Below are 12,869 nucleotides of genomic sequence, written 5' to 3'. Positions count from 1 at the left end.
AGAGAGAAGGAGAGAGAAGAGCCCAGTGCAGGACTCGAACTCAACAACCATGAGATCATGACCTGAGCTGAAACCAAGAGTCAGATGCTTTAGCCAACTGAGACGCCCAGGTGCCCTGAGTTATTTTAGAGGTTACATTTTTTCATTTTTAATTAGTTGGTCCTTCCTTTTAACTTCTTTTTCTTCCAAATGTGCAGTAATACAAACTTCAGTGGAATTTAGTTTACACCACCCCAAATAGAGTAAGATTCCTATAAACATCTCTTAGTTTGAGGCTCTTATGGAGAATATATATGTCCATCACCTTTTTAGCGTCAGTTTTTTTTTTTTTTTTTTAAATTTTTTTTTTCAACGTTTTTATTTATTTATGGGACAGAGAGAGACAGAGCATGAACGGGGGAGGGGCAGAGAGAGAGGGAGACACAGAATCGGAAACAGGCTCCAGGCTCCGAGCCATCGGCCCAGAGCCTGACGCGGGGCTCGAACTCACGGACTGTGAGATCGTGACCTGGCTAAAGTCGGACGCTTAACCGACTGCGCCACCCAGGCGCCCCGCGTCAGTTTTTTTAAATAGGATTCTTCGGTGTACTAAGTTTTTCACAATATCAGGGCCCCAAATTGGGTTTAAATGGGAACAGTTGTGTCTAATGAGAGAAACCATTCCAAAATGTGGGGGTTTTGGGGGAGTACTACTCAACCTTTATAAATGATCTCTTAAAGTGTCAGTTATAAAATTGAGGCAATTCTAGAAGCTTAGCATGACTGTCTTATTTTGTGTATATTCCCTTTCAGGTGGACCTTCCCCTTGGCTTACCCTTTTATAAGTGGATGCTACGGCAAGAAACTTCACTGACATCGCATGATTTGTTTGACATTGACCCGGTTGTAGCCAGATCAGTGTATCACCTAGAAGATATTGTCAGACAGAAGAAAAGACTTGAACAAGATAAATCCCAGGTGAGCCTAGAAGATAAGAAAGCGGTCAAGTGGATCACTTTCTTACCGTTGCGAGATGAGGTCTTTGTTAAGTGCTTTATATTTGATCCAGTTATTATTTTATATTAATGTCGTATTTTAGAAGAGTTCTAATTTTTTTATTAGAATAACTGAAAAGACTTCACAGTGGGTAAGATGACCTATGATAACAGCAGGTGATAAATAAACAGCTTGATTAACAAATAGGATACAGTCCTGACTTGAAGCCATAGGGCTCTCGTTTATTAAATTTAGATGGGCATTACGTACCTGGACAGGTAGTGTTATCATACTGAATTATTTTTTTTTCTTTTTTTCTTTTAGTTTTTATTTGTTTTGAGAGCGAGCGAATGCAAGTGGGGTGGGGGGAGCATAGAGTGAGGGGGAGAGAGAGAATCCCAAGCAGGCTCTGGACGCTCCGCGCACAGAGCCTGATACGTGGCTCTGGATCTCACGAAACCGTGATCATGTGATCTGAGCTGAACTCGAGAGTCAACTGACTGAGCCACCCAGGCCCCCCTGAATTCTTTTAGTAAGCATTTGAATCAATAAAACTATGCTTAGGATAGATTGTTTTTCTGGAAAGAAGACCAGTCCACCTGTTTTTAGAAAGATCTCAGGAAAATAGTTTTAAAGGTCATGGTGGGTGTTCTCTATTTCTCAGGAACACCTGTTGAGGTTTCGCTATTAGAATGTGTGATTTTTCATTTTATATCATGAATGTGTATTCTTTATATATTGATAACAGATTAAAGATTATTTACCCAGTCTGAGATTAATAGCAGTTCTGCGTCAGACGTTAGAAGAAGACAAAAGTGGCACGGATTCAAATAGCTATGTCTGGGCATGTAACATGGCCCGATTTTATTTTATTTTATTTATTTTTTTTTTTAAATTTTTTTTTTTTCAACATTTATTTATTTTTGCGACAGAGAGAGACAGAGCATGAACGGGGGAGGGGCAGAGAGAGAGGGAGACACAGAATCGGAAACAGGCTCCAGGCTCTGAGCCATCCGCCCAGAGCCTGACGCGGGGCTCGAACTCACGGACCGCGAGATCGTGACCTGGCTGAAGTCGGACGCTTAACCGACTGCGCCACCCAGGCGCCCCACATGGCCCGATTTTAAAGCAGCTCCCATTTTATAAATTATGTAAAGTAAGAATAGGGGAGATTCTGTAGGGAAGTGTCACATCTCCTGATAAGCTGGAGAAGGGCTTACTGTAGACAGATGGGTTTTAGAATGCCTTGTTATCAGAGAAGAAAATGATTTGTAAGGGAAATAATTTTATCTCCCTTATTAATTGGTGACTTGAGGAAAAATGTTTTATTAAGAGAAATTGGCATTTAAAAGAGGCCATGTAAGGTTTGTTGTCTTAAGATTTTCTAGAATCCATTAGATTTACGCGTACCAACTTGATAAATTTTCATAACTAATGCAGTCCTCTTTAGGATTATCTCTTAGGTAAATAATGAGGGGAAAATGAAGGAAGGAAAGAAAGTAAAACTCATGGCACTGTTCAAGTGCCTTATGTCTATTAATTCATTTCATCCACAACACCCCTGGGAGATTTAGGTCTTTCTGATATTCCTGCCTTACACACAAGAAACCCAGGGCAGACCAGCTGAGTAACCTGCCAAGGTCACATACCTAGAAGTGGGGGCAGGGCTGAGAGTTCACACCCAGGCTGTTTGCTCTGGAACCTTCACTGTTACACATTTTGCAATATGCCACCTGGTTTTCTTCCTCATATCTTTTGAGATTTGTTCTTATCTTTATTTTTGATGTTGCCACTTTAAAAGTATAAAACGCACAGCACGGAAACCAGATTCCAGAAACCGATGTACCATGTTAACCGACTTTCATCCAGCACGTGAGGAATGGCGTGGGTTCCAAACCCTCCCCTCATCGTTTATAAAGTACACGGATGGAGCAAACTCGGTAGTTTAAATTCTCAAAAGATACATGGGAAATGGGCTAAAGCTTATTAGCCTTCGATTTAATGTAAGATCTGAAAAAACGAATAGTGAATTTCTTTTAAGCATCTCAAGGACACTGTATATTCTAGATTCCTCTCAATGATAGCGATTTTTTTTTTATTTTGAGAGAGAGTGAGAGTTAGCAGGGAAGAGGCAGAGAGGGAGAGAGAGAGTCCCGAGCAGGCTCCGCGCTGTCCAAGCAGAGCCCAACGTGGGGCACGAACCGTGAGATCATGACCTGAGCTGAGGTGAAGAGTCGGATGCTTCACCGACTGAGCCACCCAGGTGTCCCAATGATGGCAATGAAAGGTCTTCATTCAGGTGCCCTCAAATGTGCACCTGAGTCCGAGGAAAGACGTAAACACAGGCTTTTACAGGCGAGGACAGACGGCCATAGTCCCCAGGCACATTATACCTCGTCTTCGTGCTGTTACCCCTCCTGCGTTCTGAATCCTGTGGAATCCTAGGCAGCTTTTATTTCCCTTTTTAAAAATGACTAATTTTAAAAATGCCTGGGTGGCTTCATCAGTGTGCACACACACACTCTCAAAATAAATAAATATATATTTTTTTTTAATTAAAGAGTGACTGAGTTTAAATGAGAACTTCTAAAAATGACTGTAAGCCAGAACTTCCTAGCTTTTTTTTAGTTTAAATGACTAATTTCTTGTACCTAGACTCTTTGGCTGCTAGGAATTTCATACGTATGGGTATCCCCAGTTTGGAAAGTCACTTGGCCCCTTCCTCCTATACTGAACACCTTTATTTTCAGATAGTATTTGCAGTTCTGCATGTTGGTCTTTGATTTCTAATCTAAAGAAATTTTACGTAAGCCTTTCGTATTCTTGAGCATTTAAAAAGGTGAATAATACAAATTGCTTTTTAATATTTGTCTTTAGAGTAGGACTTGAGGGTTTTGTTGGAACTTTTCTTCATTGTGGATACAGATCTGTTCCTCTAGTCCTGAAGTGATTGAATGAGGAATCCCCAGGGTATTCCTTAGACTTGAGCTTTGCAGCAGGAAGAATGTTAATTATAACCATTAGTAGATAGTACATTATTTGTATTTACAGTTTCCTAACTATTGCTTGGTATTTGGGGGGTGTGTGTGTAGGATTAAGATAGAATTTAGGAGAAGTTTGGCCCTATTAGCTACTCTTAAATTAACCATCATGTAAACAATTAGGACTTTCTGTGAAAGGTGATTTGAAATTCAGTCAGATGGAGTAGCAGACCTCTCATCTTGAAAGAACACTTAGGTGATCTGGTTTTTCCCCGTATAAAAATAGTTGGATTCTAAAGTGCTTATTTCCTTTGTGATCTGTGTCATGTGTAAATTACGACAATAAAAGAAGTATTCTAAGAGCTGAAGGAACCCATAAAATTTATTAGCATATCTTTTGTTTTATAAACACAGACATACAAGCAACTGAATTACTGTGCTTGATCTCCCATCCCCTTTGTTTAGACCAAAGAGAGTCTACAATATGCATTAGAAACCCTGACTATGAACGGCTGCTCAGTTGAAGATCTAGGATTGGATTTCACTCTGCCAGGATTTCCCAACATCGAACTGAAGAAAGGAGGAAAGGATATACCGGTCACTATCCACAATTTAGAAGAATATTTAAGAGTACGTAATCGTGGCACCCTTTGGGGAAAAGGCCAGCGAGGTGGGCGACACAGGACTTCTGTGGACACTGTTCTGGGGGAAGGGGGAAGCACCTGTCCCGGGAGCCTGCCTCCCCTGCCTGAGACCCTCGACACCCAAGATCACTGCACAACATCCACTTTTTCAGGCCCTCATTTCTGTCTGCACTTGACAAAATGTGTCAGATATTTCATGAAGCCTTATATGTGACCTTGAATTTTCTGTCTTGAAGTTTGAATACTACTAAACTCTCATTGTCTTCGTTTAAAACAAATCAGTGAAAAGGAGCCATCACTTGTGTTCTCATTAAACTGCATTCTGTCTATCGAGGCAAAACTAGACATTATTCTTCACACACACACAAACACATTTTTATGGGTGTAATGAGGACTTTCAGATAATCTATAGCCCTTGACTATATTTGTTAAATTAAGGGAAAACAATTTTGTATTAAAAAGAAATTGTATTTTAAGTTCCATGCTATATAGGTCTTTACTACTGCTTTTTGAAAAGTTTCTCTTGGTTTATTTCTGACCCTGAGTGGAAAGAGCATTGGGTTCAAGATAGAAAACCACCTATACCCAGACTTGGGTTTTCTGCCACCCTACGGTGGGATTTTATTTAAAAAAAAAAAAAAAAATTATTTATTTTTGATAGCGAGCACAAGCGGGGGAGGGGCAGAGAGAGAGGGAGACACAGAATCCGAAGCAGGCTCCAGGCTCTGAGCTGTCAGCACAGAGCTGGACAGGGCTCGAACTCCCAAACCGCGAGATCATGACCTGAGCTGAAGTCGGACCCTTAACCAACTGAGCCACCCAGGTGCCCATACAGTGGGATTTTAGATAGAACCTCTGAAAAATGGCTCTGGTTTCTTCGTCTGTTAGAGAGAAAGAGTAGATAGCCAAGGTCTTCAGATATCTTTTGGCATACCCAACTGTTCTGTGACTATTAAAACACATTCTTTAATATTCACAGGGCTATCTGATCAAACTTACCTGCTGCTTTTCCTAACTTTGAGAAAGCTAACCTTTCCGCTTACTTGTAAATGATGAGTTAATGTCCAGATTAAAGTTCTCTGAAAAGAATTTGTGATGATGCTTGTATTTTTCTGTCAGCAAAATGCTGTTGTTTTTATTTTTATCTGAGTATGTCCTGTATTTCTTGAACCCAGTGGGTTAGCTGGAGTCATTGATGACTAGATATCATTGAACCAGTAACAGATGCTTTCTGTTCCTTTTCAATTTCACGTGACTGCATTTCCAGAGTTTGCCTTTTTCTAAGTGAAGGTCCACTTCAGAAGCATGGGTTCTAAGAACTTAATCGGGATTTGGATAGAAAAATTTCACATTAAAAATTCAGAACACTTAACAGTTGGTTATTATGCATCTTGACACATTATCTTTAATTCTTAATAACATTTTATCCTCTTGAGAAACTTTCATCTGCTTCTCATCTAGTAAGGTACCGTTCTGTGCCATCAGGGTTTTATGTAGATGAATTTTTAAAACACACTAAACATAAATGCTCATCGTAATTGTTTTTACATTTTCTTGCTGGCCAGGCCCCGAGTTAGAAGTTGACCTGAGAGATCGCTTATGTGGTTTTCTGAGAGATGTTTTAGAGACTTAATTTGTGTGGGGTTTTTTGTTGTTGTTGTTGCTGTTGTTTTTAAAGTGATCAGGATGGATGTTTCACTGTACTTTGCCATGTATTGGGTAGGAAAGAGATAGGAAATCTTGTCACGGTTTTTAAAAGACCTTTCTTTTTACAGCTGGTTATATTCTGGGCACTAAATGAAGGCGTTTCTAGGCAATTCGATTCCTTCAGAGATGGATTTGAATCTGTCTTCCCACTCAGTCATCTCCAGTACTTCTACCCGGAAGAAGTGAGTAGCTTGTGTCTGAAGAAATTGCCCATTGCTCCCTGTGTACCTGTAGCAATCGTAGCACGCCGTCTCTGTGCCATCCGGCCGAAGAGGATTGCAAACGAGAGAACTGGGGGGCGAGGTGGGTTTGTGAGCCGAGGGGTGGATGTTGGTAAAGGTAGAAGATCATTTCTGAGCAAAGAAGAGTATCAAATACTAAGTGTAATACGATGTAATATAAATATAGCATTTTATATTGTATAAATATTAAATACAGTTGAAGTATTGGAGTGGGGTCTGTGTGCGAGATTGGGTGGGCCCGGCCTCGTCGTCAGTCACCTGACCCTGGATGGGGTGCGCGTCTTTGCGGTCACTGAGGAGAGTGCACTTTTTTTTTTAACCTAAACTTCCCGGATTGGGTGAGACCCTGCTTTATGATTGGAGTCCGTTCTTGGAGTTAAGGAGGTGTTGCAAGTACCGTTAAGAGTGGGGGAAATGAGTGTGCAGTTTTCCAGCCATCTTAAGTGCAACAAGAATCTGGAACACTGCTCTCGAGTGGGGAGATGGCACAGAAAGGGTCTGCGAGGTATGGGGTTTCTCCAGTTTGGGATCCTTTTTGTTTACTATTTGAATGATAACTTTACACACATATTACTGGCTGAATCCGGATACCTTTGAATGACTTGGACGTAGCATTTCAATCTCAGTTACGATTTTTATGTCCACTCTGATTTGCTGCTTGCGGGAGCATGTGGTGTAGCTGACACTTTGAGGCACTAAGTGTCACCTGGAATTGAAAGCAGCAAGGGTTGCTCCTGGAATTGAATTCTGGTCCTTCCTGCTTCACCGTATGACCTTGTCTAGGCTTTTGTGTCTGACCCGACTGCCTCGTCCATAAGATCGGGATAACCTCTGTCTTACTGAACAGGACACATAGAGTACCTGCCAGTGAGTGATGCGTAGTAGGTATTAAATTTTCTCAAAGCACGCAGTCCTTCTGCAGGGGGGCAGGTCACCAGAGAAAAGATGGCTTAATGTGAAACTGGTGTTAGAATTTCCAAGGGGACGCAAGCACTTCTTGCTTTCTCCTGTTCCCCCTGGAACGGCTTGCCTGGTCCCCGTGCAGCCCCAGCCGACCATCTGGCAGCCATCTGCCTCTGTACAAAGTGAGGAAGCTGCCCGTTGGCTGGGCCTCAGTTCAGCTTTCTCCCACTTCTCTCTCCAGCTCACTAGTCTGTGTCTTGGCTTCTGGCATTTCTAGAAAACAGGATTTATGAAATCTCCCTGGCGAGATGTAGGTTATGGAGTTAAAGCCTGTAAAGACACGAGAGGCGTTAGGAAAGCCTAAACAAAGGTTTGTCTCAGGTATGTTTTGTTTGCGATTAAAGTCTTCTCGAGAAGCCAGTCCCTGCAGATGGGCAGGGTGCCTTTAAAGGCACCAGAAGAGGAGGCTGAGTCTGTAACTGTAGTAGAAGAGCACATTGGCGAAAACAGAGGTCCCTGCGCAGAACTTTCGGTATTGAAAATGATACTTTGATTTGGTACACGGTAGTCCTGTGCTATATTGGCATCTGCAAAACAGCACGTCCTGTGAGTTTTCACTGAGTTATGCAGCCGTGTCCTTAGTAATTTGTTTCTATTGGGTGACCACGCAGCTGGACCAGCTCCTGTGCGGCAGTAAAGCAGACACTTGGGATGCAAAGACACTGATGGAGTGCTGCAGGCCGGACCACGGTTACACTCACGACAGGTGAGTACCCGGATCTGCTGGGCTTTCGTTTGAGGGTCAAGAATTTGGTGGTGTGTGCGTGCATGCATGTGTATACGTACGTTATGAACAACAGGGGGGTGCCGTTTTTAAATTTGTCTGCCTGTTTTAAAGGAGGCTTTCTGATATTTTGGCCTCATTTCTATCAAGATCTTAGGACTCAAAGATTTCTTTTTCGGGTATTTCTGTGTAAGTGAACAGGGAGGAGGAAAGAGAGGAGGATACAGGTCAAACCCGTTACCCGTTTTTGTTGGCGGTAAAATGGAAATACCCGCACACTCCCGACAAGTCTTGTTTGTTACAACAGTAATCATTCCCTTTGAATTCCAGCTGTGACAACAGAAAACTACGTTGGTTTCCGAATGCGTCCTAATGCAAATTCATAGGTAGTCATATTGAAATTTGGTAGTCTGCAGCTGGCTCTGAGAGTCTGCGGTGCGGTGTGATTGAAAGGTGCACAGTCCCGTGCTGAAATGATTTTGCTGACTTGTTTCTGTTGTAGTCGCGCCGTGAAGTTCCTGTTCGAGATTCTCAGTAGTTTTGATAACGAGCAGCAGAGGTTATTTCTCCAGTTCGTGACCGGTAGCCCGAGACTGCCTGTTGGAGGTGGGTGTGCCCTGGGCGCCTGGCCGCCGCCGTTCTGTGGTGGTGGGGTGTGCGGGGAGGGGGGGGGGGGGGAGGGAGAGACGGACAGAGACTTTGGTACCACCAGCAGGATATTCTGCATTTGACCCAACAGTGCCTTTTCGTTACTCTAGTATCCTAACGTTTCTTGAGTTTTCCATTGGCTTTGCGATATGTGAGAGCTCTCGGCCGGCAGGGAGATTCATAGGGGTCATCTTAAACACACTGAAGTGGGATTGTTAATGAACACGTAATGCTACTTTTCTAGGTGAAATTCAGATCCTCTGGCCAGCTGTACATTACAGACTCTTGGATGAGAATGCATTGTAAAGTCTACTTTTCTAGGAGTGAGTCAGTCCTAATAGGAGTCAAATTGGTACTCAGTTTTAAAAGCCAAAAAGCAGAAGGAGCTGTTGGCCTCCTTATTCTACGGTGGTTTTTTCCAGTAAATAAAGCAGATGTTGGGGTCCATACACTAAACGTACATCACGTGTGTAGATGTAATTGCCCAGCAAGAAGGAACACTTTGCGTGTGTGGTAACACCGTACAGCCAAGCAGTGTGACGTTTCCTGATGGTAGCAGCACAGAAAGGCTACGTTTGTGATTCCAGACGGATTCTTCTTGTGGCTAAAAAACATCTGGCTCGGAGTTAGCTGTGTGCGGCCTGTTAACTTACTAACTTCCCTTGGTCTTTCTTCCTTCCCCTTCTGCTCAGGCTTCCGGAGTTTGAATCCACCTTTGACAATTGTCCGGAAGACATTCGAATCGACAGAAAACCCGGATGACTTCCTGCCCTCCGTAATGACTTGTGTGAACTATCTTAAGTTGCCGGACTACTCGAGCATTGAGATCATGCGTGAGAAACTGTTGATCGCGGCCAGAGAAGGACAGCAGTCGTTCCATCTTTCCTGATCACAGCGAGAAATGCGGTGTCTGCCTGTTACAGCAAAAGAAAAAAAAATCATGATTTCTTTTCTAAATGTATCACCTGAGTCAAGGAAACATGTTACGCCTTCTTGTTGTAGGAAAAATGGCTTGCAGATTATACAAGAGACACTTGGTTGATATTCATTAATGGCCCCATGGACTTAAAGTGATCAGGCCCTAAAACGTTGTTGTGATGAGGTTTCTTTAGCAAGTTCTTGTTTAAATTATCATTTATTTGATGAGTGAAGTTTTTAACTTGCTTTGCTGTGTGAAATTTAAAGGGATGTTTTTCAGGCTGAAACAATAAATGTCGCTGTGCAGTTTAATTCTGGGCTGTGTGTGTCCATCTAGCCAAGTCTGCAGTTTTGTTTCCTCCAAAGACCACTCTTGTACATAAGTACAGACACGAAAGCTCACGTGTGTTTGACAAATCCGGTTCGGTAGGTTAGCTCTGTGTGCATCTCACTCCCCTTTCATTTCCCTCCCCGGTTCATGTATTGTCCGCGGTCCACACGGTTTTTTTTGTGTGCGACACTCATGGCTGTCACATCTTCATTAGCCATGGGCTCCCGTTGTTCCGTGTTCTCTCTCAAATTAAGATATAATTTTAAAATTCATTGAACTGAAATATATCGTCAGTGTGATTCCGCCTTTGTAGCTCGGTAGACCTTTCTCATAGCTTAGTTTTAATATAGCTGTAGGGTATGGCTGGCCTTTGCCCAGTGACCCGGTAGGACTGTTTACACGGTGATTCTGGCAACCACAGCAGCTTCTGGAAGGGAGGCCAGGAAAGCCCGCTCACTCTTGTGTAGCTTGAAAAGTCCACAGCTTGGGCTGGCCGGTATTTTCTTATTCCACGACCAGAGCATTTTGAGTTGATGTAACGTTTTCAACAAAATTAGCAGTTTTCGTTCCCCGTTGGAGTCCAAGAATGCTTTTTCTCCCTTGTCCTTGTTTTCAAGTTTTTGTTCGTGGTCGTCTTTTTTCCTCTCTCCCCTTCCCCTCCTCCCAGGGCTAACTTGGGACAAACAGTTCAGCCTTTGTCTCGGCACCGATACAAGCACCTGTAAGCAAAGTTCTGTCCAGTTGTTTCATGTGCTGATTTCTCAAATCTGCAATAATCCGTCAGGTTAATGTTTTTACCTGAAAATAAATAAAGTTTGCTTCACCTTTTCGGTTATAGTTCTGTGCTGTATGCATAACTCTCCATTGTGTAGCCGTATTTCAGTGCAAGCAAATCGCCCCATCTCCATGATTCACATCATGGCTGATACCACTAGGGAGAGAATTTGTGACTGCAACTTGAAGAACATAAAATCTGGCAGGAAAGTGGGAGGAGTTTCCTTCCTTCCTAAGGTTCATAATTAAGCCTGTTGCATAAATTTGAGAGGATTTCCATAATGTATCTTTTTGAAAATGAGAGACGAGCCAATTTTTTTTATTGAACTTTGAGAAATCAATTCTCTCTTGTTCTACAGACTGTTCCAAAGTCTGATTTAATTGGTATAGAAGCCCCTTTGTTTCCCATCCCTCCCTCCACCGAAGAGAAACTTAGTAGCTTGCTTTTCTTTAGATTATTTTGTCATTTTACACTTACATGGCCTTGTTGGGAGCACCCCCCCCCCCCCCCCGCTTTCACAGTGAACTTGGGCAGTGACCCCCCACTGAGGGTGACAGAGCTCAGGGGGTGTCTTTCCCTGGTTCTTGCAGGGGCTCTGACCAGGGAGCGGCTTTACCATGAAGTCCGAGAAGGGGAGTTGTGTTTCTGCGGTTCTGACATTGACAGCATAGGAGCCGAGCAGTTTAATCAGGTGAAATTTGTGTTCAAGAATGAGCCACCTGGTTTTAAAACTGTTCTGATACCTTTTTACCAACTAAGCACAAGGATTTTTGTGTGAACATAGCATTTCCTCATTTTTTAAAGGGTTCATTGTTAAATTTTCGACATGTATAAACAAAGCAATGTTTCATACCAAAGTATCTGTATTTGATGTTTTATCCAGATCTCTTGTGGCCCTGGCAGATTTGGCCTCGTTGATTTCAGCATCAACCAGTACATTTGATGGTTTTGACTCAAACTCTGAAGGTTGATGGTTTCAAAGTCGGTAGTTAACCTGTTGAATGCTTTTTACTGTTTAGCTTACTCCTTAATGTGTGGGACCCTTTGTTAATTAGGGGCAGGAAGACTCTTCCCATTTTAAAGCAACCTCTCTTTGCAGGGACCTTAATCCTGCATCGTAGGGAAGAAAGTGTATATTTCATTTGCTTGTTACTCCGATTTTGCCTTAAATTTATTTGCTTAGTAATCCTACCAACAAGCACTGATTTCTAACTACGCTTTATACACATAGACAGTTGGGTACAGACAGATTTTACTGCCCTTTAATTTTTGCTGAGACGGAGTCAGAGGTTAGTCACAGCTAATACTGTGTTGTGGTGTCATTTACAGTTACTGATCTGATCTGCCTTTTTTTTTCTTTTGTATATGAGAACACCTTTTTTTTTTTTTTTAAACTATTTCACAATAAGGAAGGAAGGAAGAGGTAATTAAATGTAATTCCCTCTTCCCAGCCCCTCCAAAAAGTTAATTGTGAGTTCTAGGTAGTCTAATCAGGAACAGACACAGAATTCTAGATGCCTTAGCCGAACCCAGCAGAAAACTTTCACACAGCTAGTCACTGTAAGAATACAGATTTCTCTCTTCCTGTGATTCAGCTCTGGTTCCTGCATTTGTAGTGACAGAGAAGTTTCTTTGACCTCAGCATTCTGTTAAGAAGGTAGTATCCCTAAAGCCCCTGTCTCCTGCATTTGGCGGTTCTCGTGAGTTGGGGACATGACATGACAAGGGGTGGAGCACCTGACCGACCAGTCGCTTCCTGGTCCAGAGTTCCTTCCCGGGGGCATCCTGTGCAGAAAGACCGGAAGACCCAGGGAGAGGCCCCAGCGTCTGCATCCCAGAAGTTAGATGCAGCCCTTGATTTAACACAGTAAGGATTATCGCCAGCAAATAAATTGTAAGTTTGTCTTCCCTCTGGTTGGTTCATCAGCTGTGGAGGCTATGCTCCCGATTCCTGTCTGTGC

At 42.7% G+C, this 12,869-nt stretch overlaps 1 protein-coding gene across 19 annotated transcripts in view; it reads left to right on the top strand.

Annotated features, from left to right (window-relative positions):
* The window catches only part of TRIP12 (thyroid hormone receptor interactor 12), a 139,467-nt gene extending 129,353 nt beyond the window's left edge, over positions 1–10,114 (top strand). For all 19 annotated transcript variants that reach the window (XM_086719851.1, XM_086719848.1, XM_086719864.1 and 16 more), the window contains 6 exons: positions 793–957; positions 4,422–4,586; positions 6,376–6,489; positions 8,124–8,218; positions 8,739–8,842; positions 9,577–10,114. In XM_086719851.1, the coding sequence (XP_086575977.1) occupies positions 793–957; positions 4,422–4,586; positions 6,376–6,489; positions 8,124–8,218; positions 8,739–8,842; positions 9,577–9,773 (840 nt within the window). In that variant the 3' untranslated portion in view covers positions 9,774–10,114. The remainder of the gene's footprint in view (positions 1–792; positions 958–4,421; positions 4,587–6,375; positions 6,490–8,123; positions 8,219–8,738; positions 8,843–9,576) is intronic.
* Positions 10,115–12,869: the final 2,755 nt, after the last annotated feature.

This window comes from Puma concolor, chromosome C1 (assembly GCF_028749965.1).
Source record: "Puma concolor isolate L17-30 chromosome C1, mPumCon1.1.hap2, whole genome shotgun sequence".
Lineage (NCBI taxonomy): Eukaryota > Metazoa > Chordata > Mammalia > Carnivora > Felidae > Puma > Puma concolor.
The sequence above is the reverse complement of the archived record's forward strand: the minus strand, read 5'-3'. Positions and strand labels throughout refer to the sequence as shown.